At 63.4% G+C, this 25,623-nt stretch overlaps 2 protein-coding genes across 4 annotated transcripts; one reads left to right on the top strand and one right to left on the bottom strand.

Moving 5' to 3' along the window:
* Window positions 1-1,391: 1,391 nt before the first annotated feature.
* Window positions 1,392-9,908, bottom strand: ACBD4 (acyl-CoA binding domain containing 4). Of its 3 annotated transcripts, XM_056362191.1 has the most exons (10): window positions 9,774-9,908; window positions 9,565-9,685; window positions 9,400-9,484; window positions 9,197-9,317; window positions 6,524-6,637; window positions 5,216-5,322; window positions 4,278-4,428; window positions 2,755-2,906; window positions 2,308-2,352; window positions 1,392-1,981 (listed from the first exon to the last, which is right to left on the bottom strand). In XM_056362191.1, exons 1-10 carry the CDS (start codon window positions 9,841-9,843, stop codon window positions 1,871-1,873), a joined length of 1,077 nt encoding a protein of 358 aa, XP_056218166.1. In that variant the 5' UTR covers window positions 9,844-9,908; the 3' UTR covers window positions 1,392-1,870. The 3 variants fall into 3 exon arrangements, with proteins under 3 accessions (XP_056218166.1, XP_056218168.1, XP_056218169.1); XM_056362193.1 differs by lacking the exon at window positions 6,524-6,637; XM_056362194.1 differs by lacking the exons at window positions 4,278-4,428; window positions 5,216-5,322.
* Window positions 9,909-13,558: 3,650 nt separating this feature from the next.
* Window positions 13,559-25,621, top strand: PLCD3 (phospholipase C delta 3). The gene is made up of 16 exons (XM_056362199.1): window positions 13,559-13,795; window positions 16,257-16,418; window positions 17,497-17,725; window positions 17,806-17,935; window positions 18,490-18,715; window positions 19,359-19,560; window positions 19,659-19,803; window positions 19,892-20,044; window positions 20,120-20,263; window positions 20,437-20,472; window positions 20,968-21,127; window positions 21,739-21,855; window positions 21,951-22,099; window positions 22,573-22,708; window positions 23,469-23,618; window positions 23,701-25,621. The coding sequence occupies exons 1-16, from the start codon at window positions 13,693-13,695 to the stop codon at window positions 23,787-23,789; spliced, it is 2,331 nt and encodes a 776-aa protein (XP_056218174.1). The 5' UTR covers window positions 13,559-13,692; the 3' UTR covers window positions 23,790-25,621.
* The last annotated feature ends 2 nt before the right edge of the window (window positions 25,622-25,623 follow it).

Here is a 25,623-nt window from a genome sequence, read left to right as displayed (position 1 = left end):
CCGCCGCACGCCGGGCCCCGCAGCATCCCGCCCCCGCCGCCGCCGCAACGGCTCTCCGAGCGCGGGAGGGGCCGCCCCGCGACCAATCGGAGGGCTCGGGAGGCGGGACCGTCCCTGGACCCGCCGCCTTGCCGCTGCAGGAGGCGGGTCGCGACTGGCCAGGTCGGACGTCACTCGAGCGAGGCGCCGCCAATCCGAGGGGGACGGGGCGGGGACGGGCCGTACCATGCGTGGAGGGGCGCTCCCATGCGCGGGGCCGCGCGCGCCCCGCGACCTTCAGGGCTGCGCCGAGGGCAGCGCCCCCGCCCCCCCCCCCGCGGCCAGCCCGTGGGGCGACCCGAAAAGAGTCCCCGCGCCGCGGAGGGGCCTACGGGCTACGGGACCGTGCTGCGTATGCTGCAGCCCCCCGTGCCCGCAATGTCGTCCCCGGCCGCGAGGGCTGCAAAGGACCAGGAGGGGGGGCGGCCCCGGGGGGGCGACGAGGCTGGCGGGCGAGGGGGGCTGGCGGGCGAGGGGGATGGCGGAGGAATCCCGGGGCTGCGCTGGTGCGGCGTCCTCTGCAGCCGCGCGGAGGGAGATGTAAACAAACCTGAACGGAAAGAAGACCCTCCTTAAAGGCGCTGCGTCCCTTTTATCCAGGGGCGGCGGTAGGGTGGCCCAGGGCCTGGTCCGGGGCCTACCCACTCCGCGCCTGGCGGGGGGGGGGGGGGGGGAAGGGACGGCCAGCCGTGGGGGCCACGGCCTCGTGGCGGGGCTGTAGGGTAGGACCCACGGTGGGGGCCCATGTGGGGTGGCCACCCGGTGGGACAGACGACCTGGGGACCCCCGGGCAGGGCAGGGGGCTCTGTGGCCGGGGAGCGGGGGTGTGTATGTGTTACCCGCTGTGGCAGCGGCACGGCGCTGGGGGCCCTGCCCTGGCCACCCCCCCGCACCAGCTGGGCCCTCTCAGCAATAGGCAGCAGGGGAAGCAGGTGCTGTGGGGCGAGGGAGGGTCCCAGGAGCCCCCCAGCCCAACCCCGGCCCTCTGGCTCGTTTGGGCGGTGGGTGCCCCGGTGGCAGCGCCCCCCCTCGCCGGGTCACCCGGGCCCTGGCAGCGCTGGAGGCCTCGGGCTGGCAGCTCCTGCCTGTGCTGGGTGCCGGCAGATGCCCATGGCCGCCCTCCCCGCGGCGGCACTGCCATCAGCCCCGTGTGGTGGTGGGGACCCCAAGAATGGGATGGGACCCCGTGTGGGAAAGAGAAGGCTGGGGTCTGGGGACAGCCTCCCCCCCGCAGCAAGGACCTGGCAGCTGCCCTGTCCTGCCAGCTGCCACCATGCCCCTCTGCCCAGTGCCGGGACACCGGCGTGGCCCTGGTGACAGCTGTCCCCTCCCTGCAGCAGCGCAGCTGGGGCTGAACTGAAAAGGCGACTTTAATTCTGGCAGGTTCAGATGTTCAAGCACTGCATGGAACCGGTCCCTGGGGGGGGCCGCGGTTGCTGTCCCCTGCCCCCCACCCAGCACTGGGCCCACGGTGGCAGCAGGCAGCCAGTCCCTCGGTGTGTGGTAGCAAGGGGATCCCCAGGGATCCCATCGGGGCAATCCCACGCCCCGCTCCCCGCAGGTGGCTGGTCCCTTCGCCGTGCTGGTGGGGCTGGCGAGACCCTGAGAGTGACAGTGGCAATTGGCGGCACACGGTGGCTCCCCCCCCTCCTCGGGGCTGGGGTCCTGGCCCACAGGAGATCCTGTGGTTGCGCGAGGCGATTCCCTCGTTGATCCTGTGGTGCTTCCCCAGCTCGTGCTAAGCAGAATGGGGAAGGAGCAGTGGTGGCAACCTGGCAGGGCTGTCCTGCGCCCTGTCCCAGGGCCAGCGGCGGCGGCAACAACGAAGTGGTCACCTCTTCCTGCCCTGCCAGTGGCGCAGCAGCCACTGGGTGACGAAGGGCCAGGTGATGAGGAAGAGCAGGGTGCGTGGGGAGACCGTCAGGGGCCACGAGGACATTGCCTGGTGAGGAGACAGACAGAGGTAGCGTGGGGAAGGGGACAAAAGTGTCACCGGTGTGACCACACACTCTCCTAGCCCTCTGCTGAAAGGCAGGCAGCAGCAGGCCACTGTCACAGCCCGGCAGTTCTTGTCACATCTGTCATCCTGTGGAGGTCCTGCATCAACAGAGTCGCCCCTGGTGCCTGGACAATGGGGACACGTCCCCAGGGACGTCACCTGCGCCCCAGCTGAGGGACCCTTCCCCAACCTGCCTTGCCTCACCGTGACTCCTGGCCCCGTGGGGCAGCAGGGCCACCCCGCAACACTGCCTCCCCCCTCCGACTCACCTGTGGAGCAAGCGGCTGGCCAGTGTCAGTCCCAGCTGCGTCCCCCTGTGAAAGAGAGAGTTTGGGGTGCAGGTGGGGCTGGGCACCCCTTTCCAGCCCCCATGTCCCCGTGAGAGGGAAGGAGCGGGCAGAAGCGAGCCTGCTCAGGGCTTCTGCAAGGGGTCTGGCCAGGCGCGGACGCCGGGGGCAATGGGAATGACAGAGGCAGCGGCTCTCTGCCTGCACCTCAGCTCCCTGGCTGCACCTCGGGGTGGATCAGAGCAGCACCAGCCTCCGCCCCGCCGGGATGTGGCACCAAACCCCCAGGTCCCTCCACGCCTGGGCTACCCCAGGCTGCCTGTTTGCAGGGCCCAGAGCCAAGCCCCGACAGCCCGGCCTACACGGGCGTGGGCACGGCGGCCCTGCCAGCCAGCATCGGCGCGCAGCAGCTCCCCGCACAGCACGTACCTGCGCGGAGGTGAGTGTCTCCAGCTGGCTCAGGCGCTCCAGCACTTGCCGCATGTCGTCCTGCAGGGCCTGGACAGTGCTGGCCACGCGGGCGTCCAGCTCCGCCAGCAGCCCCTGGGTGAGCTCAGGGCCACTACCAGTGAGCCAGAGACCTGCGGGGCACAAAGACGGGCACCGCTCAGGGGTGGCAGGGCAGGCAGAGCGCGCGTGTGGCAGTGCTGCCCGCTGGGATCAGGCAGGGCAGGCTGAGCCCCGCCTCACGCTCCCCTGGGACCCCCAGGTTGACCCAACAGTGAGCCGTGGATCCCACCAGCTGCCTGCACCGCACCACAGGCTGCCCGCACGCTGCCAGCCCTGCCCATGCTGCCGCTCCTCCTGGCAGAGCCGGGAGCTCCCAGCCCAGCCCGGCAGCCCACGTCCCCCTCCACCAGCTGGCACCAGGCCCGTCCCTGGGGACACAGGCCACCATGCCCCCCCATGGCAGCAGCCGACCTCCAGCCCACCGACGCAGCAGGCACGGCGGTGCATGTGGGTCACCTCGCTTCACCTGGCGAGGGCAGGGTGCCAAAGGCCCGGCAGGATGCCTTGTCTGCGCAGCTGCCTCCCTGCCAGGCCCTCGGGTTTAGCAAAGGCCCCAAACCAGCCCGGCTGCAGCCCGGCAAACACCCGGATAACCTGTGCTGCGAGCGGGAGACGGGCGGGGGCTTGTTGCCAGCCCCCCTGCACCGGCACCCAGCCCAGCCTGGCTTTATCGGTACCTTCCAAGGTCAAGCAGCCTCGGGGGTGTTTGTGGAAACATTAACGGCAGGGAAAGATAAGGGTGAGATGGGTGGGCTGTGCCCAGGTGAGGCAGCAGCTGCCACCCCGGGTGAGGGTGACAATGCCACCCAGGGGTGGAACCCCCCCCCCAGCTGCACCTGGGGAAAGCCGCAGAGGCTGGCAGGAGGCTCCTTGTCCCCTCTCTGCAGTGGCACAGCTTGGGGCCTGGCTGTCCCCAAACGCCAGCGGCAGCAGGTGGCTACTGCAGGTGCAGGGTGTCCCCACGGCCAGCGCCTCCAGGGACACAGGGCCCAGCTTCACCCTCTCCGCTCCAGGGTGAGCTCCCCCGCAGCACACCCACCTCCAAAGGCACTAGGCACAGACACTGGCAGCGGGGGCCACGGGCAAGCGCTGGGCACAGCCGGGTGGGGGTCTGTGCCCCCTGCCACCCACCAGAGGGGAGCCAGTCGAACATCCTCCAAATTTAGGCCATTTAGCACCGTTGTGAGAAACGGGCAACGCAGGGCATGCGTCCTAAAGACACCAAACTGCTCGGGGACCAAGGGGTGAAGAGAGCAGATGCTCGGGACTTCTTGCAGCTACTGAATGACCCCCACCCGGGGTCCTGGAGCCAAACGCTGTCCCCTCTTGTCGCAGCCCTCACCTCTCCACCCCCTGCACAGCCCCCCAGGCGCCTGGCCCTGCTAGCCGGGAGGTGGGGGGGAGCAGCAGGAAGGCGCGCAGGAGCCAAACGCTGCACCCACCTCTCTCAGAGCCAGGGGCTGCGAGGCCAGCGCTGCTCCTCCCCTCTAGTCTTCTGCTTCCCTGCCGCTCTCCCTGCCCAGCGCTGCGAGGCCCTGGGGGCTCAGGCCTGGCCTGGCCACCATTTGGGGAGAGACCCAGCGGCTGCCCAGCCTGTGCAAGGGGAAAGAAGAAGGGCCCTGAGACCCCCGCTCCCCACCCTGGGGGCTGCGGTGGCACGGCAGGTGATGTCAGGGTGGCGGTGGTGTCTCTCCCCCTGCCCCATGGTGGCATTTTTGGTGGTGGAGGGCGCATGGGGCTGAGCGAAGCCAAATCCCTCTGGCAACACCAGTCAGCACTTGGTATCGGAGGCTGCAGAGCCCTAGGACCCCGGAGGGAAGCGAGGTGCCCAGGCTGGAGACGGCGAAAGAGCCCCGGGGAGAAGCCAGGCGGTTTCCTCCCTCCTGCCCGCCAGGTCCACTGAGCCGCACCATAGCAGCGCAAGTGCTGAATGCTGCTGGTGGCAGCTGCGCTGCCCTGGAGCCGGGAGCAGACCACAACTGCCAGGGGTGCAAGCAAGGGCCCCGCACCAGCCCTGCTGGAGGCTACTGGCCTCACTCAGCCTCAGCAGCCCACCAGTGCCCCCTATTAGAGCCACACTGCAGGACTGAGGGCGGCTGTGGGTGGTGCCGGGGCACAGAGGGCTCCTCAGCCTCCCCTTGGCAACAGGGACCTGGCTCCAAGAGGGACACAGAGCACAGAGGGGTGCAGCCAGATGGCCCCGTGGGTTTGGGGAGCCCCACCAGGCTCCCAGGATGGTCCCAAGCAGTGGCATGCAGAGCTGGGGGAGCCAAGGTTATGGAGAGATCGGCCTGTACAGGGCAGACAGGGCAGGGCTAGCAGCAGGCAAAGCCTCTGCCGTGTTGCGGCTGGACCCCAGCGCTTCCCAGCCCTCCATTACCTGCTCAGGCTCCATCTGCTCCAGGGTATCGCAGTACACATCCCCCTCGGAGTCACTGGTCACCTGGCTACCCTCAAGTGCCTCGGTGGCAGAAGCCAGCCCACCTCCTGGAAGGGAAGGACACGGCTCAGCCGCGGGCAGCACCGGTGGGGCAGAGGTGTTTCAGCCGTGTCCGAAGGGCAGCAGAAGCTCAGCGCAGCCACAAGGCAATAGGTCCACAAGCGGGAAAGACGGCAGCATCTGCGTGCACAAGGTGAGGCAGGAGGAGAAGGAAACTGAGGCACAGAGGGGGAAGGAACCAGCTGTTACTACTGCCCAGACTGTGGCCCTGATCCAAGGACCCAATTCCCCCTTCTGTCCACGGTGTCGCAAAGCCCCTCGCGGGCAGGCATGCCCTGACACAGTGCCATTTTATGGGGGGTTGCTCTGCCCACATGTGGGGAGAGGGCTGCCGTGGTGGCCAGCCAAAACCTCGGCATGGTGGGGAGCCCCTCCAGCAGGATCCACGGTCCTGGCTGCTCTGGCAGGGAGCGGGGACTGTTTGCACAACACCAACTGCCACCAGCACGGCAGCACACCCCACTGCACAGGCAGGGACAGTGCCCAGCTCCCTGCGTGCTGCCAGCCCCGGCACACTCGAGGGTGGAGGAAGGGCATGGCCTGGACACAGGCACTTGCTCAGTGACCATATATGCTCCTCTGGGGGAGGGCCAGGATGGCAGCAGGAAGAGCGCCTCCCCAGAGCACCCTACCCAACTCCAGGCACAGCGAGAGGCCTCTCTGGGGTGGGAGAGCCACGTGTGCCCTCAAAGCAGGCACACGGAGTGGGTGGGTGAGGGTACAAGGGGCTCTACAAGCCAGGACCAAGGTGTCAGCCACGGCACAGGCAGGGAGGGCTGGGGCTTGGCACTGGGGCTCCCAGTGCCATGGAAGGGGTGGACTTGGCTTGAGCAGAGGGAGAACATCCCCTCCCAGAACATGGACCTTCCAGGGTGATGTTGTCCCAGTCCACAGGGCAACACCCTCGCTTCCCACTGTGGTTTAGCAGAATCAGGCCCCTTTGCACAGGTAAGAGTAACAGTCAAACCAACACACCCAGGGTTACCCCGGCATCAAGAACAGCACTGAAAGCCAGACCCAGGAAAAGCTCCAGCTCGCTGTGACTCAGGCAATGCCTGAAACACCAGCAGGATTGGACCAGAGGTGCCTGAAGCCAACAGCTCTGTGGGCGGATGGAGGCTCAGCCCTACCACCAGCACCTTCTCCACAGGGTCTCTACCAGGTGCTGGCCACACCAGGGAGACCAACCTGGCACGTGCTGCCCATTCTGCTGCTCCCTGGGCAGGGTGTCTTCGGGGCGCTCTGCAGCTGGGCTGCTCTCTGGGCTGTCCTGGCTGGGGTCTGCTGCCCGCTCCTGGCTGCCTGCAGGGAGAAGGGGCAGAGGAGAATTAAAGCACTGCAGGTGATCCTGGCAGCACGGGCTCTCTGCAGGCTGGGCTTGGCACTGCTTCACTGCCAGAGTGGCTGGGGGACATGCTGATGCCGGGCAGAGATGGAGAGGGGCTGGCTCTGTTTGACAACGGCCCAGGAATCAACACAAACTCAAACGGTCAGCAGGGTCTGCCCCATGCAGGCTGTCTTGCTGGCCCCCGTCCACCAAGCCTCTGCAGCAGCAGGCAGAGGGATCAGCACTGGCCAACAACTGGGTAAACACCAACGAGTGACGGCCACCGTCCTTGTCCCCTGGCAGGGCACATGGCACACCCTCGGTAACTAACAGAGCCTAATGCAAGAAACATTGGCTGGGGACAGCCTTGTCTAGGCAGCACACGCTGCCATCACCTGCGATGGCTTCCAGCAGGCAGCAGCACCCCAGGGAGGGCCTGGGGCAGCTGCCAGCCCAGGGATCCAGCCCTCCCCACCGCCCCACGGAGTCCGTGGGGTTAAGCCCTGCCACACTTTCAGCAGCCTGGGACTTTGCTCCCTGCTCCTGTCCTGGCAGGGATGTGGCAACGCTGCCCTGCCTGCACATCTCCACCATTTCCAACCCTCCGTCATCATTACAGCAGACCCACGGCTGTGGTACCCCTCAGAGCCCAGCCCAGGTGACTGAACTCCCTGCGGGTTTAACCCGCACCCTGCACTGGAGTCAGTGCCAGGGCCGCTCTGCTCAGGGAGCACCACCGTTCCCAAATCTCTCCTCGGTGTGTGTGCTGTGACCCACAGGGGTGGGTGGGTGCAGGCAGGGTCCCGTCACCACACACATCACCATGTCAGGACAGGCCTGGCTCCAGCACCGGGCCCCCTGTGCCTGCAGGGCTGGCGAATGGCATCAGGCCCATGCATTAAGGGCTTAATTATTGGTTCCCAGTTGCTTCAGAGTCTTGGTGTACACGTAGAAGACGCTGGTGAAAGCTCTGCTGACTGGAAATCCATTGGGACCCTGAACCATTCACGATTTGGGTTCCAAGTGCCACTTTACAGTGTGTTGACTTTGGAAATACATAAAACCAAATCTGCCCAGAGTGCCACCGTGCAGCACCTCTGTCCCCAAAAACCTCCACAGCTGCCAAGGGCCCCACACCTGCCATGCTCCACTCTCACCTGCCACAGTGTCTAAAATCACCTTTCTCCTTTGGATTATCAGTAACAAAGCTACAACCGCACAAAATCTATATGTGGGTTTGAGGACCTTTAACACAAATGACTCAACAGCTTAAGAAGTTCAGCAGTTTACACCAGCGTTTCAGGCACTTTGCGCTCACTTGCTCCACAGACGCTACCAGGTTCAGATATAAGTGACTGTGTCATTTATAAGTGACGCTGATGCAGTACGACACTCCCAAGTGGGAGTTTAGACCCAGCCTTTATGTTCCAGAGAAAAATTAAGTCTATTTGCCTTTTAAAAGCATTATGCATCAAAATGGAGAACAAAAGCGCTGGGGTACCACAGGAAGGAGCAGCCATCCTGAGGCCAAGCCTTACAGGCATGTTTTTGACATCCTTGTTGGAAGCAGGAGGTGACAGTAGCTGTCAAGTGCAGGACAGATGCCTGGGGACAGGCAGGGAGGGAGTCTATTTGTCAGTGCTGTTCCAGCATTAGCAAAGCACTGACAGCTTACGCACTCCCTGTGAATATACCCTGAAAGATCATCTGCTGCTGAGCTAATCTACTGAAGATGCGGCACAGCCAGACCTCCAGATGTGCAGTGTTCGGTTTGCTCTGCAGTAGCCGACACCTTTCTGAACCACCACAACCAGCCCCTCGCTCCGTTGGATGCTTCTCACAAATCAGATACACCGAGGACTGCCTTGCTCCAGGGGTGGGACAGGTTCTCAGATACCTCCCAGCATGAGGAGGTATCTGAGCAGCCACAGGCATGGAAAAGGCTGGGAAGGACTCTTCTCTAGCACAAGGCTGTCCCGGTAATCCCATTTCTCAACCCCAGTTTCTCCACATCCACTCTGCTGCAAAAACTAGCCAGCCTATTCAGATGTTTACATCAGATGATCCAGGCTCCCTGTACACAGCCTGCCCTGACCGTAAGTGGGCCAGCACCAAGACAAAGCACAGCCTCCCTGCAGCAGTGCTCCGTGGGAACCGATCCCCTGCTCTACTGTGTACAGGGATTTGGGCCAAGGGGCATTTGGAAGCCAAATCTCGAGTTCTCACTTCAAAGTTTTGCAGAGAAAGCCCAGACTGAAGAGGCACCTCTATCACTTGAAGAGACACTTGAGTGGTCGTGCTCAAACAAGCAGCTCAGCTGCAGCTGCACCACAGCAGGGGAGTCAGAAGGGACGTGGACACCCCCCTCAGGGAGTAACAGAAGGATGTGCCCTGGGGGAGCGCAGAGCACTGGGGTGATGGCTGTACCGGTGCAGAAGCAAGCAGGGAACAGCACGAGTGATGTGCCAGGAGAGAAGAGGATGGCACAGAGGTGATGCCCCAGGGACAAGCAGGGCTCAGCGACTCTCACTCACCCCCTTTCTTCTTAAAGAAGGTCTCTGGGGGCCGGGGCATGTCATGGATCACCTCATAGAGCGGCTCGAAGTACCTGAACATCTCCTCTGTCATCTCATCCATGGGTACCGTGTCAATGATCTGGGGAGGGACGCAGCTTGGGACGGGCACCACCGAGCACCCCTGAGCACCCCAGCCCAGCTGCTCTCCCTCTCCCCTTTACCTTTTGGGCCACCTTCTTCATCTCAGCCACATAAGCCGCCATTGCCTCCTCCTTGGACATCCTCCCCAGGCTGTGCCAGGCATCCCTGTGGGTGACAGCAGCCGTGAGGTGGGGAGCAGGGGGTGGACTGGACCCGAAGTGGGCCACCCCCCGAGGGGGCCTTACCACTTGTACCGGCCGATGGGGTCCCAAAAGCCGGGCCTTGGGCCTTGGCAGTGCCCCGCCGTCGCCTGCTTGTAGTAGCTATAGAAACGCAGCATTTCCTCATAGGATGGACGGTACGAACCTGCGACGCGACACGGCCTCAGCGGAGCCGGGAGCGGGCTCGGGGCGCTGTGGCCGCGGTACCGGTCCCGTTCCCGGCCCCTACTCACCGCTTCGGGGCAGCCCTTGGATAACCTGAACGGCAGCGCGGAACTGCGCCCCGCAACCCGCCTCCTCCATGGCGGCGCCACCGGCCCCGGCCCCGGCACTGGCACCGGCCCCGCTGCGTGTCTCTCTCCGTGAGGGGAGAGAGTGGGGGCCAATCAGCGCCAGCCTTCTATCGGCTCCCCCCGCGTCGCGCCCAATCAGCGTGCCGCTTGCGAGGGGGCGGTGTTGCCCCTTTCCCGCCCCCTCGGTCCCGCTGCGCCGCAGCCAATGGTGAGGCGCGGCGTGCGCGCCCCCTGCTGGGTTGCTGTAGAGGGCGCCGCAGGCCGGGGCGCGAGGGCCGGTCCCACCGTGACGCCCCCTTGCGGGCTACAGGCGGTACTGCAGCGCAGAGGTCCCCCCCAGCGGCTCGATAGGTGTACCGGGACCCTGTGCACCGGGACAGAGAGCCCGTGCGCCGGGATCATGACCCTGTGCACCAGGACCATGACCATGTGCACTGGGACAAGGACCCTGTGCACTGGAACTGTGCACCAGGACCGGGACCCCGCGCACCAGGACCATGACCCTGTGCATTGCGACACTGGGTCAGCAAGCCCGTGCACTGGGACCGTGCACCTGGATGACGAGCGTGTGCACTGGGACAGTGCACCAGGAGAGTGACCCTGTGCACCAGGACTATGCACCAGGACTATGCACCAGGGACTATGCACCGGGAGAGTAACCCTGTGCACCGGGGCAGTGCCAGGACAGTGCACCACACAGTGCAATGGCACAGCACAAAGTGATAGTGCACCAGTGCCCTGTGATAGTGACCCTGTGCACTGGGATAGTGCACAAGAACAGTGCAATGGGGCAGCGCACTGGGTAACGCAGCGAGACAGTGCACCAGTGTACCAGGAGAATGAACCTGTGCTCTGAGCTGTGCTCCAGCACAGTGCAGTGGGGCAGTGCTCCCGTGCACAGGAACAGTGCACTGGCATGGTGCAGTGGGATGGTGCAACAGGACAGTGCTCCGGTGCAATGCACCAACGGTGTTGCAATGCTCCAGGACATTGCACCAGGGCACGGGGTGATGCACAGGGACAGTGCACTGGGACGGCGCATAGGGTCTTGCACTGGCCCACCTGGGCTGTGCAGCAGGAGCACGCAGCCAGGTGCCCTTGACAGTGCAGCAATCCTGTGGGGTGATGCAGTGGGGCAGCAGGGCAGGGCAATGCTCTGGGGCACTAGGAAAATCATCCAGGATACTGGGCCACTCATGGGGACAGTGGAGCTGTACACTGTGACATCAGGACAATGCACTTCAACAATGCACCAGGCATGGGGACAGTGTGCTGGGGCCACATACCAAGGGCTCCAGGGGAATGCACTGGGACACCAGGATATTGCACTGGGAAACTGGGACATTGCACTGGAGCTATGTCACTGAGGCACTGGGCAGGGGCACAGTCCTGTTGCGTGGGGCAGGGGACAGCTGGGTTCTAGCAGAGCAATTGCTTACTGTTAATTATCGAACTATTAATTATGATAGTAAGGAAGGGGCAAAATCTGGAGTCCTGAAGCCCCTGGGGTGAAGCAGCTTCACCCTCTGCTCTGAGGGCTTTTCTTGAAGACAGGGTGCTCTGGGGACATGGGGGACGTAGGGACATGGGTCACCTGGAGGTACAAGGTGCTCTGGGGCTGCAGGATGTTCTGCAGTTCCCTGGGGTCCACCTGGATCTGACCCTTGCCCAGGGCTGGTTGCTGGGAGGGGGATGCAAAGCAGCTCTCAGCAGCCCCGTGCCATGCTCCATCATTGCCCCATGCTCCTGTTTTCCTACAGTTTGGGCAATTTCCCTTAATCCCACCTCTAAATCCCAAATCCAAGTGCCCTGCCCCAAACCTCCTAATTCCTACCCCATGTACCCTGGGGAAATATTTCCTCTATAAATTCAAGATCCAGAAAAAAAAGCAGCAAAGCTTTTTAAACCTCCTGCCATTTCTGAGCTCTGACTCAGGATTTCTGCTCCGGGACAGCGGCGCGGCCTCGCTGGCTCTGACTCACTGCAAAAACCAACCCTGAATCCCGAACAGTGATTCACAGGGACACGTGCTGTGCTATAAGCGGCCAGGAATGTGAGTTGCTGCTTTCCATGGGGCTCCTTCCAAATCGCTCACAGGGGCTAGAAAATAACAACGCCGCGGGAGAGGCAGGATAGCAACCAGGATTTATCTTTGCTGTGGATTTTGCAGCGAGAGGTGTTTATCCCAGTCATTGCACCAGGTCAATGCATCCATTGCTGAATTCCTGGCAATGCAATTCCCATAGGAGGAAGAGCACTTGGAGCCGAGCCCAGTTATGGGGTTGCAAGTGCATTTTTGGGGTGGCTGTGGCTGCTTACCCTAAAGTTTTTCAGCAGAGCAAGATACATTTTGTATAAATAAATTCAACATGTTTTGCACCTCCTGGGGTGGTAAGAGCCTCGACCCAAACAGAACAGGGCACTGCCCTTGGCTGGGCTGTCCCTGGTGAGAAATCCCTGCGTCCTCGTGTACCCAAAAGATTTGGGGATGGCTGTATCTACCCCAATACAGCCAAGGGGCTGCCCAGATGTGTCCCCAGCTGTCCAGATGTTGTGTGGGTTGCCCAGGTCTTGAACTGCAGCACCTAGATACTGCCCCAGGCTGCCCAGATGTTGCCCTGCATATGCAGGTGTTGCTCCAGGTTAACTAAAGATTGTCTCAGGGGTGCCCAGATTTTGCTCTGGGCATCCAGGTGTTATCCCAGTATAGTCATATACTACCCAAGATGCCGAGATGTTACCCCAGGGTGTCTAGAAGTTGCCCAGGATACACAGATACTATCCCATTCCCCGCCCCCACCCCCACCCCAGATGCCCAGATATTGCCCTAGAATGCCAGATGCTGCCCTGCATGTACAGATGTTGCTCCGGGACAACCAAAGATCACACAGGGTGCACAAATGTCACCTCAAGGTGCCCAGATGTTGCCCTGAATGTCCAGATGTTGTTCCAGGATACTCAGATATTACCCAGGATGCTCAGATGTTGCCTTAGGTGTCCAAATGTTGCCCCAGGATACTCAGGCATCACCCAGGACACTCAGGTGTCACCCAGGGTGCCCAGATGTTGCCCAGGGTGCCCAGACGTTGGCCTAGGCTGCCCTGCCACCACCTCTGGGTGCCCAACTGTCCCACCCGGGGTCTGGGCAGCTGTTGGCAGTGCCACTGCCGCCCTGGCCCTGGGGAAAAACACCACTGGTGGAGGGTGTCCCCTGGGTCCCCACCGGCGGTACCGGGGTGGGACTGGCAGCAGGCAGCTGTGTCCCCCGAGCAAAGCGGGGTACCTTGGGCAGCTCCCCGGTGCAGGCAGACCCCTGGGGGAGGTGGGGACCCGCAGTCTGTTGCGGGGGGCCAGACCGGCCCTTCGGGCTGTACCCGGTGCAGTGCGGGACCCCCGCCCGGTGCCGTACAACCCACCGGCTGCACACCGGGACCTCGTCCCGTTCCCGCTGCAGAACGACCCCCGGTTCAGACCGGCCGGACCCATCCCGGTGCAGACCCGTCCCGGTGCAGACCAGACCCCGGTGCCGACCCATCCCGGTTGCCGACCCATTCCGATGCCGACCCGTCCCGGTGCCGACCACCACCGGCAGCCACCGCTCGGCCCGGGCCGGCACAAACAGTTAACGGCGGCCGGGCTGAAATGTGGCTCCTCCCGGTACCTCCCCGTGCCCGGCCTCGGTCCCGGCGGGGCCGCCCAGCCCCAGCCCAGCCCCAGCCCAGCCCCAGCCCCGGCCGCCGCCGCCGCTCAGCCCGGCTGCACCGGCTGGGGGCACCGCCGGGACCGGGAGCACCGGGGGTACCGGGGACACCGCCAGGACCGGGGCTACCGGGAGCACCAGGGCTACCGGCCCCGCACCATGATCTGCGGCAGGAGGGCGCGTCCCACCGCCGAGCAGCCCCGCTCCCCCCCGGACGTCTCCGGTGGCCCCCGCCGGCCCGGCAGAGCCTTGAAGAAAATGGGTGAGTCCTGGGGCCGGTCCCGGTGTGGGAGGAACGGGAGGGAACAGGAGGGAACGGGGCACCTGACGGGGCGGGCAGGGGTGGGGACCGGGCAGAAACTCTGCCAGCGGGCGTCCCGGGAGGGATCTCCGTGGCTGGAAGAGTCCCCGAAGTGGATGGGGAGCCCCATGGCAGGATGGGTCCCCATAGCTCGAAGGGGGTCCTCAAGGTAGCCAGGGACCCCATGCAGGAAAGGGTCCCCGTGATTGTGTGAGGTTCTCACGTGAGGAGGGGACCCCATGGCCATGAGGGTCCTCATACCAAGAAGTGTCTCCAAAGTGGATGGGGTCTCTCATGGCAGGGATGGGTCCCCATGGCTGGGAGGGTCCCCAAGGCGGATGGTTTTCCCCACAGCAGGGAAGGGTCCCCGTGGCTGGGAGGGGTCCCCAAGGTAGCCCCGGAATAGCTATGTATTGCCCCAGATGTTGGGGAGCAGTGGGGTCAAGGTTTGGCCACATCACAGGTGACAAGAGCCCTCCTGTTTGGGGGTATTCGTTGCCCCCAAGGCTCAGCTCCAGCTCTCTGGGACCCTCACCCTGCTTCAGTTTCCCCACTCGAGGCTGCTGCCCGCAGCACTGTCGGCCAGGGCTGACCCTGCAGCAGCTTGGTGCGGCACAGGGAGGGGAGGGGGTGCCTGGGGGGAGTCAGGGTGCGCAGCCAGGCCCGGTCCTGTGTGGAAGCAGCAGGCAGAGCAGCGGTTGTGCCGTGGGGGGAGGGCTTTGCTCCCACTGCTGCACTGGCCCCGCGTGTGGCTTTGGGCATGCAACTATATGCCCGGAGCTGTGCTTGCTGTGGCCATGTGTCTGCTGCAGCTCTGTGTGTCCCTGTGTCCATCCGTCCGTGGGTCTGTGCATCCACATGCTTGTGCACTCGTGTATCCATGTGTCTACATGTCTGCGTGTCCTTGCATCAGCACATCCATCTGTCCCTGCATCTGTGTCCGTGCACCCGTGTATCCATACATCCCTGCATCTGTATATCCGTGCATCCCTGCGTCTGTGTTCATATGCCTGTGCACCTGTGCCCCCCCCATGTGCTCGTGTGTCCGAGCATCTGTATGTCCGTCCATCACATGTGCCTAAGTGCCTGTATCCATGCATCTGTGCGTCCATATACTTGTGCATCCATGTGTCCACACATCCAGTTGTGCACCCATGACCTCATATGCCCGCACGTCCGACAATCTATGTGTCCATCCGTGTATCCATGCGTCCATACATCTGTGCATCCATATGCTTGTGTATCCATGCATCTGTGTGTATGTACCTGCCCCCTGAAGGGGTCCTCAACCCTGCACCATGGACAGGATGTGACAGGCAGGAGTGATGGCAGCTCGTGGCTGCATCCCCAAGGCCATGGCTGGCTCGGGATGCCCCTGCTCAGCCCCATACCCACCATTTTCCAGCCCAGGAGCAGCGCCTGCGGCCAGAGCAGGCATACAGGCTCTGGGGCTGTTCTTAAGGAGTGGTTGCCCAAACAAAAGGAGGAAATAACTTCTCTCTGGAGAATAGATGGAAAAGTCCCAGCCCCTCTGTAAGCCCTGGGTAGGCGTGGGTCCGCATGTCCCCTGAGGCCACCCTGTCATCATTCCCAGCCTGACCTCTGCCGCCAGCGCCACCCTGGCACCCCCCACGTGGGATTTGTGCAGCTTTCCTAGGATTTAGCAGCTGGGCTCGGTGGTGTGAGCAGGGCTCTGCCACCACGCTGCTAGGCCCTGTCCCCTAGCCGGCCGCACAGTGACCCACAGGGGCCCGGTGGCAGTGGCTTGTCCTGTCTGTCCTCACCTCTCTGCACTGTCCCATCGCATCGCATCCCATCCTGTACCATCCCATCCCATATGACACCATCCCATCCCATCCCAAACTATCTGTCCTGTCCCATCAGTCTCCTCATGTCCCATGCTGCCCTGTCTGCCCTGTCCTATCCTGTGATATCACATCCCATCCTGTCCCATCCTGTCGTGTTTGTCCTGCTCACTCTGTCCCATCCTGTCCTGTCCCATCTTGTCCTGTCATGTCCTGTCTGTGCTGTCCCATCATGTCATATATGCCCCATCTCATCCCCCTCTCCTGTCCATCCCATCCTGTCCTGTTCCACCTCGCCATTCTGTCCCATTCCACGCTGTGCCATTCTGTCCCATCCATCCCATCCCACCCTGTCCTGTCACACCATGTCTGTCCTGTCCCATCTGTCCCATACTGTCCTGTCTGTCCCACGCCATCCCACGCAGCCCACCCCACCCCTTCCCATCCCACCCCATCCCATGGGATGTGTGGAGATGGACACATGCAGGCGTGCACACAGGTATGCACTGAACTCCCTCCACTCCCACCCAGTCCCCACTCAGAGCCTCCAGTACCTCCCAGTGCCCCCCAGTTCCCCTCAGTAGCTGTGCAGGGTGCCCACGGGCTGGTCCCCCCAGGCCTGACGGAGGATGAGGACGTCCAGCGGATGCTGCGGGGATCCATTTTCCGGAAGATCAAGTCCCGGGGGTGCCCCAGGGAGCGGCTCTTCCGCCTGCAGGAGGACGGGGTGACGGTCTGCTTCGAGGGGCGCTTTGGACGCACTCGCTCCCAGCAGAGCTGTGAGTGCTGGCGCTGGGGACCGTCCCGCGGGGGCTCAGGGACCCTGGCCATGTCCTGCACAGCCTCGAGCTGCAGGGAGGGGTTGGGACCTGGGCAGCACCCCAAACCTGCCCATGGGGACCTGGGCATAAGCCAGAGCTCAGACCCCCACCCAGGATGGGGACCCCGACCCTGACTCTCACCTGGGACCCAGACCCCATCCCAGGACCCAGATCCTAACCCAGGACCTAGCCCGCAACCTGGGACCTGGACCCCCACCCTGAGATCCAAACCCCCATGCAGGACCCCCACCCAGGACCCAGACCCAACCCCAGGACCTGGACCCCTACCCAGGACCAAGTCCCCAACCTGGGACCTGGACCCGCATGTGCAACCCTGGGACCCAGACCCCAATCCAGCACCCAGCTCCCAGTCCAGGCGCCTTGCCCACCCACAACCCCCAGCCTCCAGGCCCCCCCTCCAGACCCCAGGCTCCGATCTGGGACCTGCACCCCCAGCCTGGGACCCAGACCCTGACCCACGATGTAGACCCCAGTCCAGAACATGGACTGCTGCCCAGGACCTGGACCCCAGCCCGTTGCACCCAGTGCCTCCCAGTGCCTTCCGGTACTTCCCAGTGCACCCCAGTGCATCCCATTACAGCCCAGTGCACCCCAGGCTGAGCCCCCAGAGCTCACACCCTCCCCCCAACCCCCTTGGGACCAGCACAAGGTCCTGCCCCCATCCTGGCCAGACTCTGTCCCTGCTCCCCAGCGTCACCCGTCTCTTTCCACCCCCTCATCTGGATGAGTGCCCAGAGCTGGCACCGCTGCAAGACAGCTCCACCCCCCACTGGCGTCCCTGTCCCCATCCCCACAGGGGACAGTGGCCACTGCTCCTGTCTCGCCTGGGATTAGCGGGTTAAGCCCGGCTGCAGCATCAACAGAGGCCAAACCCCAAGTCCCTTGAGGTGCCCCTGGGGACACGCGGGGTGTTCATCAGCAGCCAGGATGTTTTGCAGGATGCTCATGGGTGGGGAAATGCTGCGGGACCACCTCCATCCCCGGGGTGGCCCTGTCACCACACCTGTCCCTGCAGTCTCTGTGATGCACATTGAGGGGGTGCGTGAGGGACACCAGTCAGAGGGTCTACGCAAGTACGGTGCCGCCTTCCCCGAGCAGCACTGCTTCACCCTCGTCTTCAAGGGCAAGCGAAAGAACCTTGACCTGGCTGCCCGGGGCGAGGAGGACGCCCGCCACTGGGTGCAAGGGCTCACCAAGCTGATGGGGCAGCTGCAAGCCATGAGTCAACCGGAGAAGCTCGACCAATATCCTTTGTGGGAGGCTTGGGGACAGGTTGGGGACAGCTGTGGGGGTGATGCTGGGTGGTTTCCTTACCCCGGTGTAGCTGGATCCATGGGGTCCTTCAGCGAGCAGACAGGAACAAGGACAACAAGATGTCTTTCCGAGAGGTGAAGAGCATGCTGAGGATGATCAACATTGACATGGATGATGTCTATGCCTACAAGCTCTTCAAGGTACTTGTCCAGTGCTCCATCACCCACTGTCCCCTGCTGCTGTCACTGGGAGGGAATGCTGGCTCCTCCTCTGCCTCCCCAAGTGCAGAGGACTGTCAATCACACCCAAAGCCACCCACCATCATCAAAGGTTGGGTCCATCACCAATGGCTGGGTCCCATCGTGAGCGTGAGCTCATGATGGGGTGGGGTGAGCTGCCCCCACCACTGCTGTGTAGGTCCCCAAGGTATGACGTTTTCCCCCCATGGGGTGCTGTCCCCATGGTCATCTCCCAAGGTCCCTTTTCAAGTGGGGAAGCTGAGGGATGGTGCTCTGCTCTGCTCCATCCCACACTGTAGGGTCAGAGGGCCGTGGGTGGGGGCACAGAGGGGACATGCCTCCCATCCCCCTCGGCACAATCCATCTCTAAGCCCTCATGCCAGTAGCGGAGCCCCTGCAAACTCATCACACACGCTGCCCACCCCAGGGGACAGGCAGGACGAGATGGGGTGGCCGTACCCCTCCCTCCCCACGGGCAGGGGACGGTCCCTGAGGTTGGGCTGTGGCTCCATCAGGAGTGCGACCGCTCAGGCGATGAGCGGCTGGAGGGCCGGGAGCTGGAGGAGTTTTGCCGACGGCTACTGCAGCGGCCGGAGCTGGAGGAGCTTTTCAGGCGTTACTCGGGCGAGGACTGCATCCTGTCGGCTGAGGAGCTGCAGGATTTCCTACGGGATCAGGGCGAGGATGCCAGCCTGCGCCAGGCCCGTGCTGTCATCCGTGCCTACGAGCTCAATGAGAAGGGTAGGGCTGAGGGCGCTGCCCAAATGGTGGCATGGATGCTGCTGGAGCCAAGGGAGGTCACAGATGGCATAGGGATGGGGGCCTGCTTAGTGGTGTCACCCCCCAAGCTGCTATGGGCTCCTCCAGAGCTTGGATGAATCTCCCCATGTCCCTTACCTGGGGTGGCACCCGGTGTCAGCACTTTTGTTGGTGCCTGGTGGACGTGGCACTGTGGGGACTGGGGATGTGAAGTGGGGGTGGAGAGCAGGTGGACCTCCACATCTCCGGGGTGATACAGTGCCAACCCTAGCACCAATGTGGCACTGCCAGGGGACATCCATGTCCCTCGGGTCCCACCACGGCAGGGTGAACGTGGCACTAGAAGGACAGAGGATGTCAGGGTGGGGACAGGGAACTTCCACATCTCATGGGTGCCACCATGCCAGGTCCAGGGTGAATGTGACACTAGCAGGATGAGTGACATCAGGATGGAGATGGGACACTCAAGGGAACTTACGTGTCCCCTGGGTGCCACAGTGCCAAGTCTGGGGTATACATGGCACTGCTGGGACACAGGGGACACCCAGGTGAGGACAGTCCCTGGTGTGCCACCCTACCAGCGGCATGCCAGCCCTCTGCAACACCCTGCCACTGTGTCCTGCAGCCAGGCAGCAGGACCTGATGATGCTGGATGGCTTCATGATGTACCTCCTTTCGGCTGCTGGTGACATCCTCAACCAGGAGCACACCAAGGTGCACCAGGACATGAGCCAGCCCCTGTGCCACTACTTCATCTCCTCCTCCCACAACACCTACCTGACTCGCAACCAGATTGGTGGCACCAGCAGCACCGAAGCCTATGTCAGGTGGGTGCCCCTGGTCAGATGCTCCAAGCCTAGATGATCCCATGGTTCAAGGGTGCCAGGGTGGCACAGGGACTCATCCAGCGATGGTGCGGTAGCAGGGCACTGATGGCAGGATGCCGTTGCGTGGAGCTGGACTGCTGGGAGGGCTCCGATGGGGAACCTGTCGTCTACCATGGACACACACTCACCTCCAAAATCCTCTTCCGTGATGTCATTGAGAGCATCCGCGACTATGCCTTCAAGGTGAACTGGGTGCTGGCAGCCCTGGGATGGGTGCTGGGTGCTGGGTGCTGAGTGCTGAGTGCTGAGTGCAGCCTGTCCCCATCCCCAGCGATCACCCTACCCCGTCATCCTGTCCCTGGAGAACCACTGTGGACTGGAGCAGCAGGCCACCATGGCCCAGCACATGAAGGCCGTCCTGGGGGACATGCTGCTGACACAGCCACTGGAGGGGCAGGACCCCCATGACCTCCCATCCCCAGAGGTAAGGCCACCTGCCCACCCACCATCGTGTCCCCATATCCCCTCCGAGCCCTGAGCTTGGCCCTTCCTCCTGCAGCAGCTGAAGGGGAAGGTCCTGGTGAAGGGCAAGAAGCTGCCAGAGCTGTGGCATGAGCCCCAGGGTGTCACATCCCTTCCACACAAGGAGGAGGAGGAGGAAGAGGAAGAGGAGGAGAAGCTGCAGGAGACAAGCAGACAGCGGGTAAGGGGCTTTCCTAGAGCTATGGTGCTGGGGAACCATGGCATCGTGGTGGCCCCGGAGGACCACGGCATCGTGGCAGTGCCATGGGACCACTGTGTCCCAGCAGTGCTGGGCCCCGGGCAGGTAGGCACTGCCAGCACCCGCTAACGCTGCCCTGCTCTCTCCTCTTCCAGTCGCTGCAGTCACTGCAGGAGATCAAACCTCTGCAGGTGGGTTGTGTGATGGAGCTGGGTGGGCTGACAGGTTGGGTACCATGGGGGTGGCGAGTGGCTGTCACTGGCTGGCAGAGGGGTCTGAGCTTGGGTACTCCTCAGCTGTGCCTCTCTCCTCCCCCGTTGGGCTGGGTGCTCCATTTCTAGGGTCTCCACCATCTTGGGGTCTCCGTTGCCTGGGGAGGGGGTGTTCTCCATTGCCTCAGTTCTCCGTCACCTCAAGGTCTCCATCACTGCAAGTTCTCCATTGTCTTGGGTTGTCCATCACCTTGGGTTCTCTCTCCACGGCCTCAGGGTCTCAACCTGCTTGGGTCCTCCATCATCTCAGGGTCCATCACTCTATTGTTTCAGGTTCTCCATCACTTTGGGGGTCTCCATGGCCTTGGGGGTCTCAGCACTCAGCACTAGCAGGGTAGGGGAGTCTGTAGACCCTTAGGCAGGCAGGTGGCCACCAGAGCCAGGGTGGCCCTGACACCACGGTGGCTCCTGCAGGCCAAGGACGCATCACAGGTGGCCCCGGAACTGTCAGCCATGGTGGTATACTGCCAGGCTGTCCCCTTCCCTGGCCTGGCCCATGCCCTGCGCCACCCTCGGCCCTATGAGATGTCCTCCTTCAGCGAGAGGAAGGCTCGGAAGCTTATCAAGGAAGCGGGTGAGGGCAACAGGGTGGGGATGGGGCAGAGGGGCTCCATGCTCCTGACCTCACTGGGATGCAGGATGGGGCTGAGACTGGTGGGCTCTGTCACTGGGGTGGCTCCACGGGTGGTGGTCAGGGGTGTGCTGGCCTCAGCTGGGCTGCTCTGGCCTAGGGGCAGAGGTCAGGGTGAGGGTCACAGGTCCAGGGTCAGGGTCTGCCATAAGGGTCTGGAGCCAGGGCTTGGAATGCGGCATCTGGGTCCAAGGTCAGGTCTGGGGTGTGGGGCTGGGATTAAGGTCAGGGTCAAGGTCTACGGTCCAGGGGGTCAGGGTCTGGGGTCTAAAGTAAAGGTGTGGGGCCAAGGTCAGGGTCCAGGGCCAGGGGTCTGCGCTCCAGGGCTTGTATTGGGATCGGGGTCAGCATTCAGGGTCTGAGGGCTGGGGTCAGGGGTCCAAGGTCAAGGCCCAGGGTCGAGGTCTGAACCTCAGGGTCTGGGTCCACCCAGCCGGGCAGGCTCTTGTCCATGTCCCCAGGCACACAGGTGCCAGCAGGACACCATCACCTCTGGCAGGGCCCCACGCTGGCACCCATGGGTACCGCGGCCCCACTCAGCCACCCCCCTCCAGGCCCGGCGCTGATCCGGTACAACACCCGGCAGCTCAGCCGCATCTACCCGCTGGGGCTGAAGATGAACTCCTCCAACTACAACCCGCAGGAGATGTGGAATGCCGGCTGCCAGCTGGGTGAGACAGACAGACCCTGGGGGGCACCCCATGAAACGGTACCCCCCGTCCGGAGCCGTCACCCGCCCTGACGCCCCGTTCCCCTGTCCCCACAGTAGCCCTCAACTTCCAGACGCCGGGCTACGAGATGGACCTGAATGCCGGGCGCTTCCTGGGCAACGGGCGCTGTGGCTACGTGCTGAAGCCCCCCTGCCTGCGCAGCCCCCCGGGAGAGGGGCCGCACCACCTGGCACTGCATGTCAGGGTGAGGGCACCCCACTCCCCCCCAGCCCTGCACCCGGGTGGGTGCCACCTGTGTCCCTACTGACACCCATGACATCCCCATTCCTGACCAGGCGCCACCAACCCCATGCCCAACCAGGTTCCACCCGTGTCCCTTCTGGGTGCCACCAACCCTGTGTTCAGCCAGGTGCCACCCACATCCCTTCAGGGTGACACCAACCCCATGGCCAGCCAGGTGCCACTGGCATACCCTCTCCTGGGTGCCACCAACCTCTCTTGTGGGGACACTGACCCTGTCCTAACATCTGTTTGGGTACCATCAATGTCCCTACTCTTGGGTGACACTGTTCCCATCCCCATACCTGGCCAACTGCCTTCTCCTGGGAACGTCAACCCTGTTCTTGCACCCACCCATGTGCCACCCAAGTCCCTTCTCCTGGGGCCCACCACCCCGTGGTGCCCTGTGCTGCTGGCCCCAGCACCCTCTGCCCCCAGGTGATCACAGCGCAGCAGCTGCCCAAGCTGAACAGGGAGAAGGGGAGCTCCATCGTGGACCCCTTCGTGCGGGTGGAGATCCACGGCATCCCGGCTGACTGCAGCAAGCAGCAGACCCACCACAAACTCAACAACGGTAAGCACCTGCCAGGCCACCACGGCCCGGCCACCAGCCCACGGGGACACCCCAGGCACCTGGTCCCCAGGGTACTCCAGCACGCCCAGCCCTCAGGAGCACCGCAGGGCCCCCTGATGCCTAGGGGTGCCCCAGGACACCCAGTCCCTGCAGACACCCCAGGACACCCGATCCCTGCGGACACCTCAGGGCACCCAGTCCCCAGGGGCACCCAAGGCACCCTGGTCTCCAGGGCTGGCCTGATCCTGGGGGTACCCCAGGGCACCCTGATGCCGGGGGGAGGCAGGCCCCTCAGGTACCCAGCACCCCAGGCACCTGCTGCCCCCTGCACCCCAGCTGCCACCCGCAGTTGAACCGGTGCCCAGGACATCCCAGTCTTCCCAGTACGCCCCGGTCCCCACAGTGCCCTGCCCCCAGCACAGCCCGATTCCCACAGCGGCAGGTTCCCAGCACATCCCAGTCCCTCCCAGTGCTGCTCCATTTCCCCAGTATACCCCACGACAACCCCAGTATGCCCGACCCCCTTTCCCCCAGTATGCTCTACCGTGGTCTCAGCAGGACCCCCATTTCCCAGTATAGCCCAGCCCCACTGCAGCACCCACCCCCATTCCCCGAGTCTGTCCCAGTCCCCACATGCCCCAGCGCAGGATGGCAGCCACACCAGGGCAGGGGTGAGCACGCTGGTGGGTCAGGCTGGTCCCTGCGTGCGGGGCGGCGAGCGGCCGCGGTGGCAGCGCCCACCCCAGTCGCGGTGCCACAGGCTTCAACCCGCACTGGGAGGAGACGCTGAGCTTCCAGCTGCGTGCGCCCGAGCTGGCCCTGGTGCGCTTCGTGGTGGAGGACTACGACAGCACCTCCTGCAACGACTTCGTGGGGCAGTTCACCCTGCCCCTGGGCAGCATGCGGGAAGGTGGGTGGGTGCCCACCCCGCCACCCCCTGGGGATGGGGACGGTCCCCCCCCAACCCGCTCAGCTCCCATCTCTGTCCCCAGGGTATCGTCACATCCATCTGCTCTCCAAGGACGGGGCGTCCCTGTCCCCCGCCACGCTCTTCGTGCACATTCGATGCAAGAGTCTGTGAGATCCCCGTGGTCCCAGCCCCCCACGCAGGGGACAACGTGCTCCTCCATGGGCTGGGCACCCTCCTCTGCCACAGACACCCCGCTCCCTGCGTGGGGACAGCTTGGGGACACTGCTCACCTGGCCACGGTGACGGCAGGGCTGGTTGGGGGACTCAAGGGGGCAGGGGACCCCCTCCATGTCCCGTAGTGCCACCCTATCCGCTGGCTCCCTCCTCCCCTCCCTGGCTGTGACCCCAAGGGGACAGAGACACGGGGACAACAAGGCAAGCCCAGCATAGCCCAGGGAGGGTGGGATGGGTGGCAGCAACCCCCAAAATCACCACCCTCAGACATGCCTGACCCCAGCCCGTCCCTGGGCTGCAAGGACAGTACCACCACGAGGTCCCCAAGGGGACCCTGCCACCATGTGCCCACAGCATTGAGCCTCTGCTTGGCTGGGGGCCACGCTCCCAGCCCCCTGCTCCAGCACTGGAGACAGTCACAGATTTATACCCTGTTGTCAAGCCAGTTGAATAAAGGTTTTATTTTAACAGAACCTGTCCCGGTGTCCCAGTCACCTCACAGGGCCCGTTGCAGGGGGGAGGGGGAGGGGCAGGACAATATGGGCCTGGGGGGGGGGGGGGGGGGGGAGGGCAGGGGAAGGGTTGAGCCTACCCCAAAACACAGCACTGCCCCGCAGAGCTGCCAAGCACTCATGGCTGCTGCTCCCATGGGGGCTGGGGAGACTCTGAGCAGCCCTCAAACTGCCACAGGGACAGGGGGAGGGTCCCACTGGACACCCCCCCACCTGCACCCAGCCCAGGACACCGGCAACAAAGCGGGGACACAGAGGTACTTGCATAGGTGACATGGGACCCCAAGCAAGGGGGATGCAATGGCGCTGCTGGGGGGGACGTGATGAGCTCCTGGGTCCCCCACTGAGGCCCGGCAGGTCCAGGCCAGGGTGGGCAAAAGCCCCTGGGGTCCGTGGCATGCCACGACGGGGACACAGAGGGACAGGGAGGCATGGGAGTGCATAGATGGGGTCTTGGCCTTGGTGTGCAGCTTTGTAAACCTTTGGCTGGGAGGGCAGGAGCATCTCAGAGCATTTTGCAGACATAGTTCACATCACAGCGGAAGGTGGCAGGCTGCCCGTGTGCTTGTTTCCCGAGATATCTTGATAGGATAAAGGTTTCCATGAAAGAAAACATTTCATTTACCTTGGAGGTTCCCATACCATGAGATGATGAGCCTTGTGGAAGAGGCAGCAGGGCGGTTGAGGAGGCTGAAGTCCCGAGGCGACGCAGATGGTGTGTCGCAGGGCAGTCACGTGCATGTGTATCCGTATTTCCATGCTTCCAGAGAAAAAGAGCTGAGCAGAGCCCTGAGGCGCAGCAGCAGTGGCAACAGTGACGGAACAGCTCCCTGATGCCCGCAGCCCCAGCATTACAGGGGGTGGCAGAGTGGAATGAGCCCCAGGAGTCTGAGCAGAGCAGGGTGTGCCAGACAAGCTCTGGAGGCAGCAAAGAGCCGAGTCCCCCCGTATCTTTGGGCGCTGCTGCTCCTTGGTGCAGCACTTGCCCTGTTGAGCAAAGGGTTCGAGTCTCCAAGGCTGGGGAGGAGAAGGGACAAGGCATCGCTTGCACAAATAGCCCTTAGAAAGAAATCTCGACATGCTCCCGGCTGACGGTGCCATCCTCCCTCTCTAGGCACCCACGGGAAGGACGGAGTTTAATGGAGGAGGGAGCAAAGTGGGGGGGAAACAGCCGAGCAGGGGACAGAGCGCAAAACACCCTCCAGGCAGGCAGGAGGGCTCGGCAGCCCGGCCACCGTGTCCCGATGGAGCGCCGAGCC

The sequence above is a fragment of the Falco biarmicus genome, chromosome 17, assembly GCF_023638135.1.
Source record: "Falco biarmicus isolate bFalBia1 chromosome 17, bFalBia1.pri, whole genome shotgun sequence".
Lineage (NCBI taxonomy): Eukaryota > Metazoa > Chordata > Aves > Falconiformes > Falconidae > Falco > Falco biarmicus.
This window is presented reverse-complemented; position numbering and strand designations above follow the sequence as displayed.

What these genes read in the sequence shown, in the direction of transcription:
- ACBD4 (XM_056362191.1), bottom strand. Translation starts at nt 9,843, where the DNA reads ATGGAGGAGGCGGGTTGCGGGGCGCAGTTCCGCGCTGCCGTTCAGGTT. An exon ending in GAATGGGCAGCACGTGCCAG is followed by an intron (nt 5,323 to 6,523) that starts GTTGGTCTCCCT and finishes CTTCCCTTCCAG; the next exon opens with GAGGTGGGCTGGCTTCTGCC. An exon ending in AGCCCCTGGCTCTGAGAGAG is followed by an intron (nt 2,907 to 4,277) that starts GTGGGTGCAGCG and finishes TGTGCCCCGCAG; the next exon opens with GTCTCTGGCTCACTGGTAGT.
- PLCD3 (XM_056362199.1), top strand. Translation starts at nt 13,693, where the DNA reads ATGATCTGCGGCAGGAGGGCGCGTCCCACCGCCGAGCAGCCCCGCTCC. An exon ending in AGCACCGAAGCCTATGTCAG is followed by an intron (nt 19,561 to 19,658) that starts GTGGGTGCCCCT and finishes GTGCGGTAGCAG; the next exon opens with GGCACTGATGGCAGGATGCC. An exon ending in ATGACCTCCCATCCCCAGAG is followed by an intron (nt 20,045 to 20,119) that starts GTAAGGCCACCT and finishes TTCCTCCTGCAG; the next exon opens with CAGCTGAAGGGGAAGGTCCT.